The sequence below is a fragment of the Phaethon aethereus genome (genome assembly GCF_964289735.1).
Source record: "Phaethon aethereus genome assembly, chromosome: 3".
Classification (NCBI taxonomy): Eukaryota; Metazoa; Chordata; class Aves; order Phaethontiformes; family Phaethontidae; genus Phaethon; species Phaethon aethereus.
Window position 1 is genome coordinate 79,945,135 of NC_138576.1, and position 24,141 is coordinate 79,969,275.

Consider the following 24,141-nt stretch of genomic DNA (forward strand, 5'->3'; position numbering starts at 1 on the left):
TAGCACTCCACAAAACCAGGAATTTCCTCTGTAAAAATGGAGGATTTAAAAACAAACCCCAGGATTTTTTCTATCCTCTTTATAAAGTCAATGGGGCAAAAATACACACAGTCAACATTATTTCCCCACGGCATGTCAGCTGTGGCCCTACACCATCTGGTTACAGGGAGCTTATATGAACTTGTGGTGAATTTTCAGAAGCCTGGACTTGTCCTCCCGCTCTGTGCGCACAGTTTGGCACTGGCAACCTGCTGCTGTACAAACCTCTCATCATTTATCGCCCTGACTCTGAGCCACGCCTGCGCTCAGCTCAGCATAACTCGGCAATGGAGGGAAAAAGGCGATGCCGAAGCTGTAGCCAACGCCAATGTGTTGACAGCGCTGCTGGCAAAAAGGACGCTGCTGCTTCCTGGCTGTCCCCAGCCACTTGACGCACAAACAGTCGCTTCGCCCCGTGGTGACCTGGATAAGGGAGGTGCGAAAGGACAGATGAGCAGCTGAGGTCAAGAGAAAGTGACTGCCTGCCTTTTTTAGAATCAGCACTCACATATGCTGGCACAAGCTTTGTGGACTGGCAGCATAAGAAACCCTTGTGGCACTCGTGGCTTAGGGGATGATCCAAGCCCTGGCATAATTCCTGGCACAGACAAGCAGCAATTGCCATACTCCACCAAGGTCTGAATGTATCTGGATGTATCAGAGCTGAGTACAAGTTGTTACAGAGCACTGCGCGATGCAGGCGAAACCAGCCTGTCCCTTAAAGATCTGCATACTGATTTCTAACAGAGTCTGATCTACCCTGCAAGCCAACAGATTTATTGTCCCTTTCCAACTCAGTCTGAAACCTATTAAATCACAAGTCTGTCTGAGAAGAGTCACAGTATTACACCCAGGATTAGGTGAAGCACAGAGACACAAGTAAAAATTAATGGGGGACAGGAGTCAGCTCTTCCTCTGAGCAGCATCTCCCACACCTTTGCCATATCCACAAGCTGTGGTGCTGTGTAGGAACTGGGGCAACTCTTCCCATTGCATCAGAACCATTTGGCTTCTTCAAAGTCCTGGAGCTGCAGAGGCGGGGTCCAGCTCTACCAAGTGTAGGGAGATGCCTCCTCCTTGCTGGGCAGCCTTCCCTCTACTGAGCCAGCTTTTGAAGTGGCTCTCCAGATGAGCGGACTATGTCTGTTACAAATACGTGTTAGTATGCCTTGGACAGTCATTGCTTTGCACGCCTTGATGGTTCAGAAATGTAACTGTACTATTTGAAGTAGCCTAAGGCACTAGGTCACTTTGTGAACTAATAACTTTCAAGATGGTATGATCTAATTCAAAGTGATTTTTAGACTTTCAGGAGTTAAACGTAACATTTAGTAAAAGTACTGAGAGAGAGAGAGAAAGAGAGAGGCTAAGCTTTTTTCAGTTAAATTTTCTCCTAGAAAGAATAAATGCTTAATGCTGAACTATACTGTACCAAAGAGTCTGGAAAGGAGATGCTGATATAAAAGCAGCCGTAGCAGTAATTAGGCCATGGCCATGCATCTTCGCTTGGATCCAGCTGGGCTGGGGGAAGGGGCGGGTGCTGTCACTCTGAAATAACAAGTGCCAACGGCGTGTTCCTCCCTCTCTGCCAGGAGCAACTGTCCCTTGGATTTGCTGACGGAGGCTCTTGTATTTCAGTCTAAGTGAGCTGGATGAGCAAGACTGACAGTGGAAATGGTTAGTTGGGTTCATCTTGATTGAAACAGGTCAGAAAACCCTCAGAAGAGCATGCCCCATCACAAGCCTGGGGAGTGGGGGCTGATCTGCCGTGGGGGTCAACAGGGATGCACAGCTGGGAGAGAGGGGAGGCTGGACAGGACAGCTTCTTCCATGGATGAGCACAGCCGCCTACGCACACCCAGAGTAACCGCTACTGTTTTCAATGACAGGTTTTCAAGAACGCCGCAGACAAAACTCTTCTATGTATCACCTCAAGCACTGACTACACTTCTATTCTCATTTAGACAAGCTGGGACAGCATGTTTTTTGTGTATATATTTACATATACGCACAGGTGCATACGTTTGGATGCACTGGCAATAAAATCTTAATAAGCAACCCCATTCTATGTAATCTGTAGGCTTATAAAGTAATTAATGAGCATCAACATGTATCAGTCTGTATGTGGCCCAAACCTTATACGGTTAATAGGGTGGTAGCTGGTGGGTTAGAAAGAGCTAAATCAGAAAGAGGCTCAAACCATTAAACTTCGGGAATAGCAGCATCCTTTCAAAGTTGGCCTACAATAATACTCAGACGAAAAAAATGCTCAAAATGCTCAGAGAATTAAGATTTGAGTATATCAAGATGGGATTAGCCTGTTTCCAGTGGCTGTGAAGAGAAAGCATACTGAAGCAATGAAAGATAATCAGGAAACCTCAGGGAGAGACAAAAACTGTACATAGTATTTACAACACTCTTTCTGCCCATATACAATACAATTACACTGAACATTAAAAATACATTTTGTAGAAAGAGCACAAATCAAATGGGACCCCAGAAAATCCAGCCCTCCCTCCAGGTTGCCCTTAGCATCCTCGTGTCCATCCTGCCTTCTTCCAGGATAGAAGTCACTTCCAGGGAAAAAAAGCCTGGCCAGAGCATTTCTGCATCAGCCAGGATATCCCCTGCCTGTGGACTCGCCTCGCAGTGTGCTGCGAGCAGAAATATATAAGACTTAACTTCTAACAAGAGGAAATGTATAAAGGCAGCAAAAAGCTGATACTGAGCGCAGCTTAGCCGGAGGAGAGAATGAGGGCTGCCGTGTACATAGCCACAGACACACACCTGCGCATGTTTGCGCACATCAGTCCAAGCCAATTCAGCCACTGCGTGAAGTTCCACAGCATTGTTTATTCTAGAAAAGAGAAGGGCTTCAAAGAGAGCCGCTTTGCAGCAGTCCTCTGTGCACAGCACATAAACCTGAACGTTAAATATCGGTTTAAATTATTAAGAATAAATTTAAATTTAAAAATAGACTAATGCAAACAAACAAAGTTCAGTCGACATTGGAACAGAGCTAGTTTCAGGAAGCATATTGCTATAGCAAATGCAACTCCTTGTTCCCTTGGACACTATGAGGCAATGATCTGGTAATTCCAGTTCAGCACTGAGATGCACATACTACCCAGCAAGGAGAAGTTACCATCTCTAGCATATGGAGCTCCATGTTCACATTTTTCTTTTTTTTCCCATCACAACAGAAAAAAGCCAACATAGCACATTAGCTTTTCCCACAAAGCGCCTGAAGTGACAAAATTTACTTGGAAAATAAAAATTGACAAAGCAGTACAAAGAAGAATCCTGGTCAGCTTGTGGCCAACATAAGCCAAGATGGGTAAGAAAAAGAATAAAAAAATACTTCACATCCGACACCACAAACCTTCCTCACTTTCTTTGAAATGAGGAATGAGAAAAAAGGTCCATTTTGCTGAGACTTGCAACAAAGTTTTCTTTCCCTGAACCTGGAAAATCCAGGTGTTAGGGTACATAACTTTTTTTATATGTATATAAATACACATGTACATATTTATATAAATATAAAACCAGAGCATCCTCCTGTTTCTCCTCATAACTTATTATTATTAAAGCTTGTAACAGAGTTAGTTGGACTCTTCAGAAGTGGGTACTCTGTGCACACACACATGGCACAGGGAGTTTAGCTTTACTAGAGCAGAACAGCCAGGCAGGGAGATGAAATGTTGGGTGACCAAAGTGGATTTGGGTGAGCAGCCAGGGAAGGGCAGGGACCAATGACTGGAAATGGCCTCGCTTGCTCCAGGGTGGCACTCTGGCCTGCCAGAGCCGGTCTCTGTGAGCAGACTCGGTGACGGCATGGGAGGAGAGCTGCACCGACCCACCCGGCCCCTCGGCAGCCCAGCCACCCACTCACCATCTTCTGTACCAGCTGCTGAAGAGGGACCACCCCTTGCTTTTAAAGGAAGTCCCAGACGGCCCTCCAAGCACATGCAAGCTAGTTCTCTTCAGCAATACTTCGCACCATGCTGCCATACGACTTTTTGCCTATTTTCCTCAAAGTGACCCGCACCGCTCCCTGCCTCTCTTCGGTTCACCCTCACCTAGTCGTCCCAGACCTCCTGCTTGCTGGCAGAGACCAGACGCTTTTTTCTCCCCCGATCCACAGGCTCCTACTCACACTATTTTACGTCAATGCTTTCCCACAGTCTTGTAAGACCCAGTAATTTCCTCAGAGAACCGAGTTTCTCAGAGGTTTTCTGCTCTCGGAGGCTGAGTAAGTCAGGGCTGGTGGCACGCACTCCTTGAGTGGTGCTGGCTTTGTTCCAGAGAGGGCAGGGGCAAAGTGCAAAAGATTTCTTGAAATCAGAAGGTATTTCCACCACCACCAGCTCTCTCTCCTTCATGTTATATAGCACTTATTTCAAGTAAGGTATTATTCATGTGTCTCTGCAGCTTTCATTCTTCCTGGGGTGAGTGGAGATCAGTAGATGTCTACTGGTGACCAGCCAAGCCACTTCATCATGATGCATCCTGGAACAGCTGAAAACATTCAAACCCAGCTGCATTCTTCATAGAAAAAAGTGCTTTTCTTGAGAAACAAAATGAAAACAGTGTTCCCATGGAACATATTAAGGACTCAAAACCAGTATTTCCTACGGTGGGAAGGATGGAGCACACCTACTTTATTTGGCTTTATCTCAGTAACGAAACAGAGCTACTGGCAAAATTGGCACATCTTTGTGAAGTTGTTAAACTTTGGACCCTGGCTGGAATGTAAAAGAAATTATGGAGCAAAGGAGAACTTCGCCTTATGCTGGGCTTCTGCTAGTTCTGGCAATTTCATGTGCAGGTTGTCCAAAATAGTTCTGCTAGCCAAGTAAAGATGAATCTCTCAAATAATAAACTGTGGGTTTTCAAAGAGGCCTTTTGGGGTACTGCTACAACCTGGTAGAGGTAAGTCTTTTCATGCCCCGCCGCTGAGCCAGATTGGAGGACAATACAGGCTCCAGCCTTGGTGCCTGAGGTGCTCGGTTTAAAGCAAAGTAAGTGGCTGCCATTGCACCCTGTAAAATAGAAAAAGAGAAAAGAGAATTTTTTTTTCCTCAGCAAAAATGCTGGGCTGAAATTCAGTTCTGATGCTTTTCCCCTCCCTTTCCTAATAAGGAAATACAGTCCCCTGAAAAAAAATGGACATGCATGGATGTTTTCCATTAAATTATAATGTTTAGGCTGGCAGACAGCTGGGGTGTCCCTGATTCAAAGTGGTATGTGCGCAGAGTCCCACCAGGTCATCACAAGGCAGATGGAAGTTAAAAATATGGAGCAGGTGACAGGTCAAAAAGCTTTACTGTTAATATGGTGCCATATTATATTTGGCCTCTGTGGCAAATAATCTTCCCAATTCCTCTATCACTTTCTAGAATATTTACACAAATGACAGCTCATTCTGCAAGGAAGGAAGAAGCAGGGGGTAGGATGTACCTTCACCAGGTGAACATCCTGTCTGCTGAGTTGGTTTTGAGACAAATACTCCCTGTTCACTATCCATGGATGTCTTAGGACTTGGACTGCTGTGAGGCGCTGATGAGGGTCTACGTGAAGCATCTTTGACACAATGTCCTGGGTTTAAAAGGGAGAAACAGTGAAAGGGAAAAAGTAATTAATAGCAATGCAGGTTTTACTAAGATCTTCCCGGTGGCAGTGTCGTCACCAGCATGTCCAATGGAAAGAGGGATGTACTTTAAATATGCTTTTTATTTTTTAAGTGGAAAGGCTGATCTACAAAATTTACAAATGTAATGTTCAACTCTTGACTGATAACCCAGTCAAAAGATAATGTGGAGAGTATTCATCTTATTGAGTGTTAATTATTAGTCCCCTTGTAGGAGTGATAAACTCCACCTAAGAGAGGATGCCATCTGGAGGCATCTCTCCAGATGGCATCCTCTCTAGGAATTCCCTCAGAGTTTAGCCATTCAAGTGGCTAAAATTAAATTAGATTAGTTCTACCACATCTGAACATTTTAATTTCAAAACTGGACATCTAATAAAAAATTAATTGTGAGGCTCATAAGTGTTGACAGAAAGATGGCGAATTTGCTAGGATGGCTTGCAGTTTTGTGATGGGATATTCTTCCATTGGATACTACTGGTTGCTAAAACTGAAATATCTTGTGGGAATATCTAAATCCTGTCAAAGTTTGTGATTATTGCCAGGCAATTGGAAGTTTGTCCTGTCCATCTTCTGACAGGAAGCTTTCCTGTCCATCTACATGTCCTATAGACTAGTGCACAGCTTGGTGCCCAAAAATCTCAGCATCAGATGAATTCTATTATCTTGGGTTTTTATGCTTTGTGATAGATGAGCAACCTAAACTATGAACGGTAAAGGAATTAAAAATGCTAGTTTATAAACTGCCTGCTTCCGGTTAACTTTGAGGAGCAAAAAGGTGATTCACATATACACCATGAATTTATGACATTGACCACCCTACACTTCTAAAAGTTCAGTTGCATCAAAAGAGTTCTGCACTATTTTGATGTTAAGAGTATTGACAATTGATGGTGCTATATTATGCCTTAGTTTAATGAAATAAAGTACCAAAATTCCTAACACACTATTGCATGCAGAGTGGTAGAAACATAAAGAAGGAAGCTTGTACTTCATAGGGCACCAAGAAATAACCCTTCTGACTATCTCTCTCTGAGGTTTGTTACAATTGCAGACTGCAAGCCCATTTCAGACAACAAGAAAAAAATCTGAGAAAGTGTTTACTGACCTTTGCAGTATCAGATACTGAATCCCAGTTTCCTCCTGTAAGTGCATATTTGCCACTGCCAATCCTGGCCAGAATCTCCTCTGGGGTGTCATCTGGTCCATTTGCAAAAGGAGTGAACCTATTTAAAAAGAGAGGAAGAAATACAGTGCTATTTGCAAGTATATGATTTCTAGGGTCTAGTGCTAACTGCCAGCCATTACAAAAGGAATTTGGTTCCAGAACTGACCACAGACATCGCTCTTCATTTTCACTCAAACTATACAGTCCGGTGGTTCCTCATACTAAGTTGTTCTGCAGAGGAAGAGACTGATTCCTTAATTGTTTTTTTTAAATTTTGTTCCGTTCTCATTTTTTAGGAATGAAATATTCTTTTTAAAAAATAGACAGGTTTTTACCTCTTTATTTGTTTTAACTCTGCTTTATGGCCAAAAGCATAAAAAAATTAATACAGGAGAAAATTAGGATCTGCAACAGAAAAAAAGGAAAAGAAAAAAGAACCCTTTATAATCTATTTCACAATGCTTTGTTAGCCATAATGTGCAAGTCTGGCGGGCAAAACAAATGATCTGCAATAGGTTACTTCCTGATCTAGTCAGTCAGAAATTACTAGTAAAATGCACTCAGCTTTACTAAATTAGTGTCACATGCAGAGGGCACACTTTTTGTCTTCATAAAGTGACAAGTGATAAGATTTTTGCAGCTACAATCTATCAGGCCAAATTTTACTCTGCAATCTGGACAGCTGTGTAGGTTTAGAAGAAGGGGGTATTTGTGATTTTTATACTTTTCCTTCCATCGGTCTTGTCTTTTCTGAAAGCTTGCCAGTGTGTTTTTTAGATTGTTAAACAGTTCGTTTGGCCACAGCTTTCTATCCCACCTGGTTTCTAATAGCACATTCAATTCCTCATGCTGTATTTTCTCATTTTCAAAAACGTGTCAGATTTCACAGAAGTTCAGCCCAAAGACATACATAATATTACTGCAGTCTATCAAGAGGGATACAGTAAGGGTTAAAGACTGGCTAAAACTCCAAAGTCTGTCACTACCTGCATTAACAGGATCCCAGGCTTGTGCTCTAGTCCTGGGTGTCTGAGCCCTCTGTGCTCATAGTGATGATGTGAGGAGAATAAAATCCTGGTTGCAAATAACAGTCAGTTCCTACTAACTCTCTTCTGGTGTGGAAGAACAAGACCATCTCTAAATGGACAGGCTGGATCGATGGACTGAGGCCAACTGTATGAGGTTTAATAAGGCCAAGTGCCGGGTCCTGCACTTCGGTCACCATAACCCCATGGAACGCTACAGGCTTGGGGAGGAGTGACTGGAGAGCTGCCCGGCGGAAAAGGACCTGGGGGTGCTGGTTGACAGCCGGCTGAACATGAGCTGGCAGTGTGACCAGGTGGCCAAGAAGGCCAACAGCGTCCTGGCCTGTATCAGAAATAGTGTGGCCAGCAGGAGTAGGGAAGTGATTGTGCCCCTGTACTGGGCACTGGCGAGGCCGCACCTTGAATCCTGTGTTCAGTTTTGGGCCCCTCACTACAAGAAGGATGTTGAGGTGCTGGAGCGTGTCCAGAGAAGGGCAGTGAAGCTGGTGAGGGGTCTGGAGCACAAGTCTTATGAGGAGTGGCTGAGGGAACTGGGGTGGTTTAGTCTGGAGGAGGCTGAGGGGAGACCTTATTGCTCTCTACAACTACCTGAAAGGGGGTTGTGGTGAGGTGGGTGATGGTCTCTTCTCCCAAGTAACTAGTGATAGGATAAGAGGAAATGGCCTCAAGTTGCGCCACGGGAGGTTTAGATTGGGTATTAGGAAAAATTTCTTTATGGAGAGAGTAGTCAAGCATTAGAACAGGCTGCCCAGGGAGGTGGTAGAGTCACCATCACTGGAAGTGTTCAAAAAACGTGTAGACTTGGCACTTTGGGACATGGCTTAGGGGGCATGGTGTTGGGTTGATGGTTGGACTTGATGATCTTAAAGCTCTTTTCCAACCTTAACGATTCTGTGATTCTGTAAATGCAGTGCTGGCACCTAAAAAGTCAGCACCTCTGAACTGTTTGCATTACTCTTATTTTCTCTTGTAAGTGCAGAAAAAAGTGAGATACAAGTTAATAGCACCTGTTGGCAAATTTAATATCCACTAAGTTGTGTAATTTGTATTTCAGATTCAAATATACTTGGATTTTTTCCACATTTCAAAAAGAAGCATTTTTAATATAATCAACTAAACAAACATGTAGGTAATGTGTTGATTTTACTTACTGATTCTGGTTGTGTATCAGTGCAAACCTATGGCAAGTCTTTAATAGCATTTGAAAACTATGGGGTTTTTTTTTTAGCCTTTAAAGGTGCTCAGATACCTCAGTAAGCACAACAGTATAAGAAGAATGAAGCTGAAGAGAATACATGTATTAATAGAAATGAATGAACATCCTTTTATGGATAAGGTGAAGATGGTATGGCTCTTCATATTCCTACATTCCTCTCCTAATGTAAAACTTTCACGCTGCTTAAGTGGTGAGTGAGCATTTTAGCAGTCTAGGTCTCAGTGCACATTTAATGGGCACAGGCTGTTAAAAACCTGAACAACTTGTAAAGTGTCAAAGATATTTATGTGTTCTGGAAAAACTTATTCTAATTCTAGGTCTTGATATCTATTTTCTTGCCTCATACAACATTTCTCAAAGGAGGCCAGACAGTTTGCTGTCTCTATCTGTGACTCCTTTCTGGCTTTATCAGTGCTGAAGTGCTGAGCCCACTGGAGACTGCTGCTCAAGGAAAACCTCTTCACTCACCCTGCCAACATGGTGTACAGTAGGATCCCCAAGCTCCAGATGTCACAGGCTGCATCATAACCTTGGCGTTTAAGGACCTATGTGAATGAAGGAAAGAGGGAGATGAAAATAGGTTAATCTGCATTCATGAATTTTTAGCTTCTGATCTTCAAAAAGCACCAATTGGTGGTTGTATCTGCTGACATTTCTAGGGCTTAAGCACGTATCTGGCTTGAACAGGTGGCTGCCTCAGGATTAAAATGGTGTAGAGCAAGGTGAAGCCCAGGCTGCAGTGAGCTGGTTGGTGTTCAAGCCCAGCACATCTGTCACCTCCACAGTGACAGAGATGAATGCAGTATGTTGGAGGCTCTGGGAGCCTCTCTGACCATCTAACACACAGCAAAGCAGAACAACATTTCAGTGTTTTGAAAAGTTTCTTACAAAAGCTCGTTAATACTTTGAAATGTATCCTCCTAACAAAAAGGTTACCAAGAACACTGTGGATGCAACAAGTGTAAGGTTGAGTGTCAGTGATAAGCATGTCTGAGCTCAGTTTTGATTTGATACAACAAGTGGATGCACACTAACATATATCTGATGTCAGACTAGTAAAGAAGCATGACAACTGCAAAGAAAGGTAAAAAGCTTATCCTTATCTTACTCTGTATTAAGAAAAGTGGCCACATTTAGGCTGGACTTAACAGATAATAGTCTAAAACTTGATCTCTTTTCCCTATGGGGAAAACAAGACCCACGATACTCAGCAGAGCCCTGACCAGTAGGTTCAATGTTGGTACAGGATGGTGAGTTATAACAGTAAGGGTAAAATCTGTATTTCATTTATGATAATGCATACCTGAAAAAATGCCTATTTGAGTAAGAGCAGGTCCAAGTGAAAATGAAGTCACCAACTGAGGCAGCATTGCTGAGATTAGGGGAAGAACTTTGTTTCTATTTGGCTCAGAAAACCTCAAGGACCATCTCCAGATCTCCTACTTGCTCGTAAAAGCAAACTACCCTTCTGTTTATTCAGTCCTGACACACACAGAGAGTTTTGTCCCCTTTTGATGGATCAGTAGAACATCAATTTTTTGCCAAGCATGTAAAAAAGGAATGTACAAATTCAGTCTTACTCTGACCTGCAGCCTTATTACCCAGGAGTTATTTCAGCTATCTGAAGTCTATTGCAGAAAAGACCAAGCACTGCTAGGAAAAAACAATTTCAGAAAATGTTGCCTCGACAGATTTTACAAATGATGAGTGGCAAAGCAACCATCTGCCAGGTATGCTGCTGAGTGAACATTTGCTACCTAGGAAAAAAACCAAAACAAAACGGAGAAAAAGGTGCATTTCCTCCTGTTGACAAAGCTGGTAAAATCCTGCTTCTGCCTCTCTCTTCTGCACATCATATATATGCTCTCTGGCTGTTTTAATTGTTTCTATTTCTTTAGTTCCTGCATTCAATTCCCCCTCTGTTAATGTTAGTTTTTATGGGAAAAACTTCTTTGCTATGTGACAAACCCAGTTGCTTCTCGCTTCACCTGTGAGACTGAATACCCAACATTTATCTTTTGGTGTGGCCATTCTTGTTGCTTGTTGAATAGTTTGGCAATTTTCATTGCCATTGCTGTCTTCCTCCAATAACCAAGGACAAGGTTGCCTATTCCAAGGCAAATGACATAAAAATGGGGCAGTGATGACGTTTAGTGGAGCAGGGTATTAAGCAAATGGTTACACAACCCCCAAAAAATGGGCAGGTGTCACTGTGTGCTGTCATTCAGTTTGCAAGAATGCTGCTAGATAATAGGGGCATTCACTCTGTGCCAGTCTCTAGGGAAAGCTTTGCTGGCAATTAGTTTTTATCGACAGCAACTTTACTCCACAGATAACAAGAGGATCAGTTAGTGATGCTTCTACTTGAAAATGTCTCCATCAGGTCTGTGCAGCTCTGGTTAACACGAGAACACTGAGCTAGCAGGAGTAACTCTTGGAAAGTTTGGCCAGAAAGATTAGTGTTTGATCTAGGAGGCAGCTATTATCCAACAGGAACAGGCAGCTGTCTTAGAAAGAAATAAGTCAGGGAAAGAGCTTTGCAAAAGATGCACTGGTATCCTACTCTAATGGATGCTGGAGAATTTACCACCCATGAAGGGGTCTAGGTCACCCTAAAAGAGAATTTGGTGGGATCTGAAATACACGCATGAGCTGGTTCTTAGCTCCACACATGGCAGGGCATTGTGGTGATAAACCTCCTCTGGGTTCATCCAGTTCTGATAATGGCTCAGACATTTATCCAAACCCCTTTTATTTCTGCAGGCTTTGATTTATTGGATTAACAATGTAACAAATCCAGGCTTTTCTCAGTTGGGACACAAGCAGGGATGCATATGGGAAATGAAAGCTAATAAACAATCTCATAATTTCAAATGCCAAAACAGTAGTTCTTCACAGATTTTGGAGAAAACTGCAGAATAAAATCTTTTACTTTCTCCAAAAGGACCCTGTTGCATCAGTAGGGAAACAGGATCCTGCAACCCCTCCTGCCCGGCCTCGCTCTTCGCTCCCTGCACACAGCACTGCTCGCACTAGGCGGCAGCCTGCGTCTTTCTCTCCTTCATCTGGCCTTCATCTTTGCTCACGTTCTCATCTAAACCCCAAACTAAATGTTTCCAAAATAAAGGGAGACCCAAGTGGGCAACCATGTCCTCCTTCCTCTGCCGCTGTGCTCTTGTGTCGTCCGTTCAGCTGACTCTCTGACGCCTTGTTTAGTGTCATGGGCATACGGCGGACATCGTGGCGGGGCTCTGACAGGGAAGGTGAAAGTCAAGTCTAGGCTGGAGGGCAGCACTGTATCACAGGTAAAATGTAAAAGCACTTAAGACTTTATGTAAGCTCTCTGCCAGTTCTGGTAATGTTTCAGTTAGTCTCCAACGTTTCCTGCATTAGCAGGACCTGTCTTACTCATCACAAATGTCTGGGAGCGTGATTTCTGCTTTCAGTTCAAATCAGAAGAGTCTGATCTGAAACTGCACTGGGCTGGCAACATTTGCAATTACAGACAATATATAAAATAGCAGTGCTTTAAATCTTGCAAACATGATTATTTTTTTGTTTAGAAATTGAACGGCTGTGGTGCCACAGAAAATTTTTAACTTATTTTGATAAATTTTAAACAGCTCATTCCCATTTCTAAAATGAAACCCCAACCAAACAGCAATAAAATAACAAACCAATCTGTCTTGGCAATGGAAGATTTTTTTTCTGAAAAAAATTTGCTTTGAATTTATACTGCCCCGGCAATGGTCTCAATTTAACAAATCGTTCTTCTGACGCTGGAAGGCTGTGATTCCTCTGTCTTTTGATATCACAAAAGGACCATGCACAGAAAATTCATCCCATTTTTCACTTCCCAGTTATGTACCATGCAGATGAATACTGGATGGAGGAGAGCTATGGGGAAGAAAAGATTGATGAATGATACCGACTGGGAGAAAGTGGTATTTGACAGTAGAGGACAGATGAAGTACTGAAAGGCAATAGTTTTGTATTTTTCTTATAAGGACTATAATAAGCAGGGGCAGACACACATCTGAAGTTGTGGATTGCAAATAATAAAATTGCTGGTAAGCATCATTCCAAGAAATGGACAATTACCCAGGAAATTAACCCCTTGGTTACCCCTTGGGCAAACAGTCCAAGCCATTCAAACAGTGTGGGACCCAAACCCACTCCTGTGGGGCTGTGTGAAAGGAACAGCACTCACAAGTGATGCAGAGCCACCTCTCCCTGTGCTTGGGGCCAGCTGCTTGGTCTGTCCCCATCTCTCTGTCTGTAAAAACAGGAAAGCAGCCCTTTCCTACATCCCCCTTAACAGGGCAGATTCATACTATGAAAGCCCAAGAGGAGAGATGTTCCTTTAGCTCAATGAAATCGATAATACAGCTCCCCCTGGCTTCAGCATAGTAAGGATTTCATACATAGATTTTTCTTTTGAGTCTTATTCCTGATATGAAGATTTCACTTTTAAGCCTTAGCCCGTTCTGACACAGTGCACTACAGGGGAAGCAGCCTGAGCAGAAGCAGCTACAGAAAAAACGGTATTTATCTTTGTAATGAACAAATCATCGTGTATGTCAGTCTGAGACAGATACTGACTTCTGGCTGGAGAAAAACAACTGGCCTGACAAGACCAGGAATAGGAAACTTACAATAATAGAGGCTGTGCAAGTGCCAGTAGCCTGGTTTCTGCCTTTCTCCTCATGTAAGTGAGGAAAAGGGAGAGAGGGAAGAAGGACTGCTTCCTAGGACATGTTCATTACTCACGGCTTTGAAATCAGATCCTACCTCAGGAGCGACAAAGTTGGCAGTGTAGCAGGGAGTCATGAGCAGCCCGTTCTCTGCTCTCAGTTGCTTGGCAAACCCGAAGTCACAGATCCTGATGGAATCTGGGTTTCCTGACTCATCCATGTAGAGGATATTACTTGGTTTCAGATCTCGGTGCACCACCTTAACAAGAAAGCAGTGAGTAACAAGTGAGGAGGTCAAGGAGCATCAAGGCTTGGCTGCCATTTCTGGTCTGCTGCTTGAGGCAGCTCATGCTTGAAATATTTAAGTTTTGGAGAAAACTTACTTAACAGCCTTGGGCAAACAAAGGAAAAATGTAAGATTAAAGTCTGTTAAAATCAGAAAGAACATGTTTGACAGCATCTGCTGATGTATTAAGATGGAAGCTGCTGCTCTAAGGCGGGACACCTTTTCTGAGGCTGGTCAGAGTGGGCCGCTGTACAAACAAAAAGTCTCCTGGAACCTGATGGCCCTAAATATTCATCTGAAAGGTAAAGAAGGAATCCCATCTGTGGTGGGCTGACCCTGGCTGGATGCCAGGTGCCCACAAAAGTTGCTCTATCATTCCCCTCCTCAGCTGGCTGGGGAGAGAAAATATAACGAAGGGCTCGTGGGTCGAGATAAGGACAGGGAGAGATCACTCACCAGTTATCATCATGGGCAAAACAAACTTGACTTGGGGAAATTAATTTAATTTATTGCCAATGAAATCAGAGTAGGGTAATGAGAACTAAAACCAAATCTTAAAACACCTTCCCCCCACAACTCCCTTCTTCCCAGGCTCAACTTCATTCCCAAGTTCTCTACCTCCTCCCCACCAAGCGGTGCAGGGGGACGGGGAATGGGGGTTGTGGTCAGTTCATCACACGTTGTCTCTGCCACTCCTTCCCCCTCAGGTGCAGGACTCCTCACACTCTCCCCCTGCTCCAGCATGGGGTCCCTCCCATGGGAGACAGTCCTCCACTTCTCCAGCATGAGTCGTTCCCACAGGCTGCAGCTCTTCACGAACTGCTCCAGCCTGGGTCCCTTTCATGGGGTGCTGTCCTTCAGGAACAGACTGCTCCAGCGCGGGCCCCCACGGGGTCCCAAGTCCTGCCAGCAAACCTGCTCCAGCCTGGGCTCCTCTCACCACAGGGCCACAGGTCCTGCCAGGAGCCTGCTCCAGCGTGGGCTTCCCATGGGGTCACAGCCTCCTTCAGGCATCCACCTGCTCTGGCGTGGGGTCCTCCCGGGCTGCAGGTGGAGATCTGCTCCAGCGTGGGGTGCAGGGGGGTTGCAGGGGCACAGCCGGCCTCACCATGGTCTTCACCAGAGCATCTCTGCTCTGGTGCCTGGAGCCCCTCCTGCCCATCCTTCTGCACTGACCTGGGTGTCTGCAGAGCTGTTCCTCTCACATATTTGCACTCCTCTCTCTGTCTGCAATTGCTGTGTGCAGTTTTTTTCCCCTTCTTAAATCCGTTATCCCAGAGGTGCTGCCACCATCACTGATGGGCTCAGCCTTGGCCAGTGGTGGGTCCAACTTGCAGCCGGCTGGCATTGGCTCTATCAGACACAGGGGAAGCTTCTGGCAGCTTCTCACAGAAGCCACCCCTATGCCCCCCAGCTACCAAAACCTTGCCATGCAAACCCAGTACACCCATCATAGGAGGAAAGTCTATAAGTGTCTTCTTGTGATTGTCCATATGAGGGGCTCACACATGAAGGGAAGGATTATTTATTTTCATCATTTCAAAACGTATTCACAAAAGTCCTTTCTGTAGGCAAGTAACTTCCACGTGGCTGTGTGTTTTACCAGAGGTGCTGCATTTCAGTGGTGGGAAAACAGCCTTTATTGGTTAGAGCAGGACTGAAAAACTATCATGAAAACATAAAAGCCCAAGCACACTATGAAACATAAAAAGCAGCAAATATTTGACTAGTCATCCAAACTGCTTGTCCCTGACAAGCAGAAAAGGAGAGGTTTTCAAACTACCTTATATAGAAAGCTTAGATTTTAAAAGCCAGCTCTTTAACAGCGTGTCAGAAACCTTCCCCATCAGCTCCTCAAACTGCCACTTTGTTTGGAAAGCTGAGCATTTGATTTTCTATCTATCTGCTGATTCTGCTACCCTATTTGAAATTCTGTTAAAAGATCAGGTACTGCAATAATGACTGTGATAAAAAGTAAACAACTAGTATCTCAATAAAGTACATGAACTTGAAAATCAGTGTAATTTGGGGATGAAAATACCACTTCAACATACTGCAGTTCAGTTGGGAAATGGCTAAAAAGCCTATGACTCTATTTCACAACTAAATGCAATTTTAAATATGGAGAAAGGTTTTTTGGGGGACAAAATGTATTTACATTTCAGAGAAGCAAAATCACAGTTATTTGCTGTTTCTGAAAGTTCTTCTTTAAGAAGGTTGATGCGGATAGCCAAAAAAACAATGCTTACACCCTGAGAGTGAAGGTAGTCCACAGTCCTGGTGATGGTGCACAGCACAGCGCTGGCCTCTCGCTCTGAGAAACACTTCTGCCGAAGAATGCGGTCCAGGAGCTCACCTCCCCGCATCAGTTCCATCACTAGGTACACATATTTCCCATCATCATAGACCTAGAAGGGTAACAGAAGAAATATATGTTTTGGATCCACTAACTTGGTGAAGGTTGGTCCTTTAATCACAGTGTTGATTTGCTTGTGTGAGATGTTGCAAGAAGAAAATGGCAGCTAATGAGTGGGAAATATGCTTATTACGCTAAACAACAGAAAAGGCAACCTTATAAAATGACTTAATAATCACTTTTTTTTGTGTCTGTAGCAACTTGCTGATTTGTCCACACAGAAATGGAGCTTTCCTAATCTGCTATCATGTCAGCAGAGTAGACCAAGCTGCTAAAAGCAGCACCACTTCACACAGCCTGAAATGTCTGCTGGCTCTCACCCAAGCCTCCTTCTCAGCAGTGTTGTCTCTTTCCAATCCTACAGGGTAACATTTGCCATTTCAAATATCAATATTTCCCTTTGACTCCTGATCAGCTAAATGAACTCTATTATACTGTTGGCCAAGACCTGCTTCCAGTGATATCATATAGTTTATATTTGCAGTTCTGGTGAATATATTGTTGACATCAGCTGCAAGATGTATTTACCTTCAATGTCAATTGCAAGGGGTAAAAGACATTTTTTGTCTAAACTGGAAGACGGCCATTTTCATGTCATAATCCTTTATATGGACTGCAATAATAGTGTTACAGTCATCAATGCTAAATGGTTTTGGAAAGGAATATAAAACCTTTTATGCACAGCTTTTAAGATACTCTTTAACACCTACGAATTAGGTGAGACTTTCCTGAGGGCATGTGATTAGAAATTTTTAATATACATCTCTAAGGTCTGAACCATAACGTACTGACACCAGCAGGATTTTGTTCTGTAAACTCTGAATCTGACACAGCAGGGACAATCCTAGGTGAGACTGCAGGCAGCGTAAGTAAAACATCTCTGACTAAAGGTCATTACTGCATGTAAGCATAGTGAACGCTCTTCTTCATATGAAATGCTGAAGAAAGATATGTTCATGTCGTCTCAGGCTGCTTCAGTAGAAGGTAAATACTCCCAGCATTAAACCACTATTGAGGGAAACGCTAGCAGCTTTGTGAGCTCTCCTCTTCCCAACAAAGCAGATAGCATAGGCCCTATGGGAATGGCTGCTGCTCATGGAAGAGGAGCCCCTGCCCAGCAGCACCACTGTGTGTGCTCCGCAACTAGCTCCAAAACACCCAACTAGGGAGATCTCACTTCTGAAATGTGCTGCACAACCAAACACATTTTGTTGTTCTCCAGCACTTTTGTTTTTGTCTGCAATTGGTTAGACAGTAACTGGAAAATGTATAACCTGACCAGTCTTTCCAACTGCTATCCAGGAATTTCCCTTGATTTCAAAGGGTCTGATTTTATTTCTGACCTTCAACTGAAGAATTTTCCAGACATGAACTAGTAGATGAGCTTGACCATAAGATGAGAATAACTTAATGTTGAAGTGCTCAAAGATTACTCACATCTTTAAGAGTAATAATGTTTGGATGCTGTCCGTATCGCAAGAGGATCTCAATTTCTTCAGAGGGGTCTCTCTTGCTCTTATCAATTATCTGGAATAAATGAAGCGCAGTGTAGTAAGATACTGGCTAGCAGCACTAAGCACAAAACAAGCAATTTCTATGGTTTAAACAAATTAATATTTAAAATTCTTCTATTAATCATTATTGCAGGAGAGGACAGATCAAACCCTGTGCAAATGAGAGCCGTGCTGACTATATGCCAAAGCCAGATGGAGCAATAATTAGTTTAGATTCTGAAGGCGTAGGCCCTCTTTTTGATGCTTATAGTTTTGTTTGCCCATAAATAACGTCAGTTAGAAGAAGTGTCATTTAGAAATCAAACAACCTGGAGAGTTTTGAAGTAACAACAGTTTTAAAAGGACCTGACATAAAAAATAGATACATTCCTAACATTGGTATGTGCTTATATATCTGTTGATAAATTAATAGAAATTACTTATCAGGTGGGTTTGTCAGAAGTGAAAATGTATAGACATTTACTGTCAGGGGAGATCTGAGTTGAAGCTATTGGTAATCACTTGGGTCTTTGAGCCTTGCAGTTGTAATGAACAAGAGAGTAGCCAGAGATTGCATTTGGCCGTGTAACCGAACTCTGCCCCTTCCTCAGCTAGAAAGAAATCTGCTCTATATATCACTTCTCTGTATTCAGCATCTTTTGCCTTATCAGAGAGTATAGTAAGACATGAAAACTTCTTAGTTTTATAGCAGCAGGTCTCAGAAAAACATGACACCTGCTGCTTAGAGAGCACCACTTCATGGAAAGCCTGCTGTTAGGATGGCACCGACTCCTCATCCATGCTCCTATTACTTATATTTGTGATGTCAGTCAAAGAGCTTCAATCATTTGCCCAGCTGAGAGCACTGATTAGTGTTTCTCACTTCACAGATCTATATGATAAATATGAATCAAAAATAGCTATAAAGTAATCCAAGGGAGGTCTCTGTATTTTGTAATCTCAAATTGAATTGCACAAGGAATGGCAAAAGATTCATTCTACTAGAAACTCATTAGGAGTACAGTATTTTGGCATGATTTCTTATTGCTCAAAACCAGCAGCACTACTTTTGAATAACAAGTTCACCGAAGAGGAAGGGGTGGCATTTTCAGACAATCGTAATTCCATTATTGGCTTGGATTCAAGGCTTCCAACCTTAAATGTGCTTAATTCTCTCTAAGAATGAGGCACAGAGCACAGATTTCAACCAGAACAGTCTGCAGGAGACAACTTTTTAAATATCTCTTTTGTTAATGAGGATAAATGCCTGGCTGCTTTTGCATGCATTTTTTACGGCTTAGTTATGGTGATATACATTTAAGTACATGTCTAGAATTTTATGCATCAGTTATAATAGTGGGTACTTGAATATATATCAGAGGTTTCGTAGTCATCATGACTGGCATGCATTTTCAGTGATAATGACGGTTAGTAGTTGTCCATGGTTGAGGTATGCATTTGAAGCCGTATCAATGATTTGTGACATGTGACAAGTGAAAGTGCAACAGGGAGCTGACACAGGTAGATGGCTGTTGTTCAGCCATTTGAATAAATGAAGGAAAAACCTCAAAACAGGTGAGTGGAAAAAATTCCATTATCAGTTTCTTCTTAGAATAATGTTATTCTCCCAGTTGAGTTGAGACATTCTCAAAAAGACAATGAAACCCTGATTGAATGAGTCCTCATAAATACAACCACAGCAACTGAATGTGTCCCACTCAACCAATAACTCTAACATATAGAAAGATCCTCAGGACCAGTTCCTTGGCTGAACTAATATAGCTCTTGTCAAGTTAATGGAGTTACAGACACGTGCATGTGTTAGGATCTGCCTGCCTTGTACAAAGCTGCAGAATTTACTGCAGCAAGTATTACTACCACTATGTGAAGCATTACTATTACTATGGTACTGTAGCAAGCAATATATTCCAGATTCCTTTTCTGTTGTATTTTCCTGTAAAAGGAAATATCCAGAGCTGTGGAAAATTTTAACCAACTATTAATAATGCAGGACTATAAATGTATATATATAGCCTAAAAAAAAACCAAACCAAAAATAGTCTCAGCTAACACAAAACTCAAAATAACATAACCTGAAGCAGTCTGCTACTGATTTAGTAGCAACAGCGGTAGATGATATGTAAGTCACAATATGCTATATAAATTGCAAGACAGTCCAGCTAAACATGCATGCTTTTTGCCCAAATGGGTGCACAAGCTGCAATACAGTGATTAAATGGACAAGCTGCCACAAATCACACAACAAATCACTGTCAGGGCTGTGAAGGGACCTGCCAAATTCCCCTCAGTCCCTGGGCAGTGTGGTTGGACAGATCAGAACAATTTTTTTCCTCCACAGCGAGAGATTGTCACCATGACGGTGCCCCTCTTCAGCGTGCCTGTGACTTACACTTGGCCCATGGATGATGAAGCAGCACAGGAGGTGGCTGCTGCAACGTTAGCAGAAATGTCTCTCCAGTTCAAACTGGCTGCACTACGCAGTTTATTTATTCTCACGCTACAACGACCACAGCAGCTCCTTAAACATGCCCCACAGCTCCACTGTGATACCCAATTCTCCCAGTCTTCCTCTTCAGAAAGCGTTTCGGTGTGTTGTTAAACCCATGCCAGACTTTCCAAAGAGGGAAGCTACCATGTCAGGGTGGTTCGGCCAGTGGCTGCTGCCTCCTTTTGCACCCAGAGGTGTCTGCATCACAACATGAGGTACTGCATCCCCACAACATCTGCAAACCTTGCCCCAGCTTAGCGCCAAAATAAGCTGTGGTAAAATGCAGGCCCAGTGCTCCTTATTGCACACAGGAGCTAAGGAAGATGCATTGTGGGCTTCCAGTGATTTTCATAAGTAGTTCTGAGATTCTCAAAAAGTATCAGAATAAGTAAATTATGTAAGTGAAAAGGCAGTAGTTTCACCGGACAGGGTTAAATAAGGGCTTTTTGTGCAGCTGTACTTTCTGATTTTTGGTGTGAGAGTTGCTGTATATAACATGGAGGAAAAGCATGCTCCAAGCACCTTATGCAGATGCAGCAGGAGAGAGGCAGGATGGAGGCAACCCTGGCATGGGCCCCTCTGCACACTCTCCCCACGCTTGCCAGCCGGCCGCCAGGCTGCTTGGGCAAAGTAGTACTTGGCCTCCTGGCAAAAGTACGTGGCTTCTGGTGTACTTGTGAGGTAATCGCTTTCTTCTCCTGACAGCAACACCTGGACTGCTGGGCACAGAGTCCAAAATCACCGTGAACACCTCGTCCACAATCCTACACACTTATCTACGCACACATCCCCCTTCCTGGAGTGGGCCAATGCCAAGATATATGAAGCAGCCTCAACTGTAATTTGAAAAGTGTTCAGTAAGTCAGACTTAGCAATGGCCAGAGAAGGTGAGGGAGGCATTACAAAGTCTAAACATGGTTGTACTCTGCCTCCTGGAAACTAAAAAGGCTTCTTGCTAGTCCTTTCCAGGGGGGTTCTGGTGAGCATCTGCTGGCTCCTCAGGGCTGCGCTCCCACTGCGCTGACCTCTGGTGCCCCCCTGGGCTCTCCCCGAGTGGGGACATGGGTGGTCTTTCCAGTAGGCTTTGATCAGCAGCGAACCACTACAGAGCGGACACCCATACCAGGCACTTGGCTTTCCCTTTCTGTGATACTGTTTCTTCCTTCTGCTCTTGCTTCGGTGTTTAATTGTATCTAATTTTTAAAGATTAGCTCTATTGTCAGTCCACCTCTGTGTATGGAGAGGTTTTAGCTTTGTCCACTGAATTCAAGCAGTGCAGATTGTGTAGACCAGAGAACAGCATACGTGTCACTTCACCCCAATCAATGTAGCAGTTAGATATGGTCCTCAAATTAATTTTAATACAACATCTCTCAGAGCTATGCTTTCAGGCTGCCCAGAGAGACCCCACAAGGATAGCCTGTTGTTGACTACCCTGCTCCAGTGAGGATCAAAGGCTCTGGATTGTTTCCTACCTATATACCAGAAGCTGCAGTGCTAGAAAGAAAAAGATCATTTAAGGTTACAGATTTGGATACAGGAACTACCGTACTCTCACAGGACTTCCTACATGAGACCACACATGGCCACAGCACGTGACACAGCTGTGTCTACTCTTGTTCAGAATTAATATTATTATTAATTGATTAATTTTTTTGCTATCTAGTAGCTTTCAAGCTCTGCTGTTGGATGCTAGCAAGCTAAATATGTCTGTCTAATTTTAGATAAGCAATGACACTCTTAAACCCCGATTAAAAGCTGAGCTATGTAACATCTAAATATTTCTTGTGGTAACAAAGAGCATTTGCCACCCTGGTCACTCTGATTCCTCTAAGACACTGTGTTTTGCATGAAGACAGACTCTTCTCTATTCCTCTCTGTGACAGCCCATGAACCTCCTGCAGTTCTTCCTGTGCAAGGAATGATGTCTTTTCCTTAGGAAATTCATTCTGATTTGAACTCAGCTAAAATGTATATGTAAACACCCTCTGCTATAGAATTAAGGGAGGATTTTCTCTGCAACTACACCTGAGGTTTTGAGTAATATGTAATGATGCTACTTTTCTATTCTCTCTGTAGATGTGTGGTGAAGAACACCAACTCAGAAAGCCATCATAATGTATAAATAACTTAACTGAAAATGTAACAAGAGCTTTGGCAGAGAAGAGCCATGAAGCACAGGGGTCTTCTGTTGTCCTTCAGAAAAATAAGACACTGAGCCATACAACAACTAGACTTTTATCTATGTATTGAACACCCAGGGATTGCTTAGAAACTCATCTGTATTAAACAGTGGATGAAACAATTCCAGAGTAAAACGGACTCAGCACATGCAATAGAGTCCTTTGTTCTAATAGGGGACTTGTTTGTTCTTTGGCTATCACAATCTTTGTGTATTTCACTGACTAGCTGAAAGAAAAAGGTGCATTTTCTTCAGTGGAATTTAGGGTAAGAACCTCATGTTATTTTAAAATGTGCCAAGCTCTATCAAAGGACAATACTGAACTCTTTCTCTATCAAGGAAAAAAGGATCGGGAAAGAGTATTTTCAAAATACTAAGTAACATGTCTGGCCAGTTTTTGTAAGTCCTTCTACAAGTCTTTTGCATGGAAAAAAATCACGCGATTCTCCCTTACTAATGTGTTTTCAATGTCTTCAAACTTGCCAGAGTGGACTGATGAGTATAAAAGAGAGTATCAATACAGTCCTGTGTGGGTAAAGCCTTGCTGAAATTGGTATTGCAACTATATAGACAGTATATATTTATATTTGCTTGTTGCAGTTTTGTAAAGGTATTTGTGTGCCTCCAAGCATGTAGATAAATGTCATCTTCTGGATTTAGTTATGCCATTAGCAGATGTTACAGTCCTTCCCAGCCCTGCCAAAGGAATGGTATGTGTGAGCACTCCCTAATCATCTTGGGGCAGAATTAGCCCTGTTAATACGAATTGCCTTTTCAAACAGCTGAAATTAACCTGGGCAACCTTGCGCAAGGAGGACGGCTGTGTTTCTCACATGGAGTTCTCCATCACTACAGTTGTGAGATTGGAAAAAGGCAAGAGGTAGGAGGTGACAATTTAACTGCCTTTTCTGTCTGGAAAATAAACAGCCTAAAAGAAAGAGCGAGAGAAAAGTGACAGAGTGAGAAAGAAAACAGAAAAGGAACATGAGATGCACTGATGGGAAGAGCAGCGACATGGGCCTGAGGAGAAAAGATGGGTCTCTGGCCAGGCTAAGCTGGAGCTAGCAGTGAGGAAACTGGTCTCTGCTGCTGGGTCTTCCTGTGCTGGGATGAAAGGACTTTGTACATCTTTAATGAACAAAAAAGACTGCATTAAAACATTTGCTTGGCTACGACTTGATTTTTTCCCTTAAGTGACACAGGACACAAAAGCTCTGTCTAATCATGTCAATCAAAATAGGCAACGGGTAGCCATCTCCCTTCTTGGGAAAGCTACACATACCTAATACTGGCACTGTGGTTTAACCCCTAGCACCATGGTCTATGTCACTACCCTGGACTGCAGCAAAAATTCTTCATTTTATTTTAGTGGGTTTATTCCACAACATCAACCACAAACATTGGAGAGCATTAAAGGTACACCCTGCAGCATGGGTATGGAT

The 24,141-nt window shown here is 43.1% G+C and overlaps 1 protein-coding gene across 2 annotated transcripts in view; it reads right to left on the minus strand.

The window, feature by feature from the left end:
• Positions 1–4,955: 4,955 nt before the first annotated feature.
• The window catches only part of RPS6KA2 (ribosomal protein S6 kinase A2), a gene marked incomplete at both ends in the record, with an annotated part of 314,704 nt that continues 295,518 nt past the window's right edge, over positions 4,956–24,141 (minus strand). For both annotated transcript variants that reach the window (XM_081998201.1, XM_081998202.1), the window contains 7 exons: positions 4,956–5,081; positions 5,500–5,637; positions 6,798–6,915; positions 9,588–9,664; positions 13,911–14,072; positions 16,349–16,507; positions 17,953–18,042. In XM_081998201.1, coding sequence (XP_081854327.1) covers positions 4,956–5,081; positions 5,500–5,637; positions 6,798–6,915; positions 9,588–9,664; positions 13,911–14,072; positions 16,349–16,507; positions 17,953–18,042 — 870 coding nt within the window. The remainder of the gene's footprint in view (positions 5,082–5,499; positions 5,638–6,797; positions 6,916–9,587; positions 9,665–13,910; positions 14,073–16,348; positions 16,508–17,952; positions 18,043–24,141) is intronic.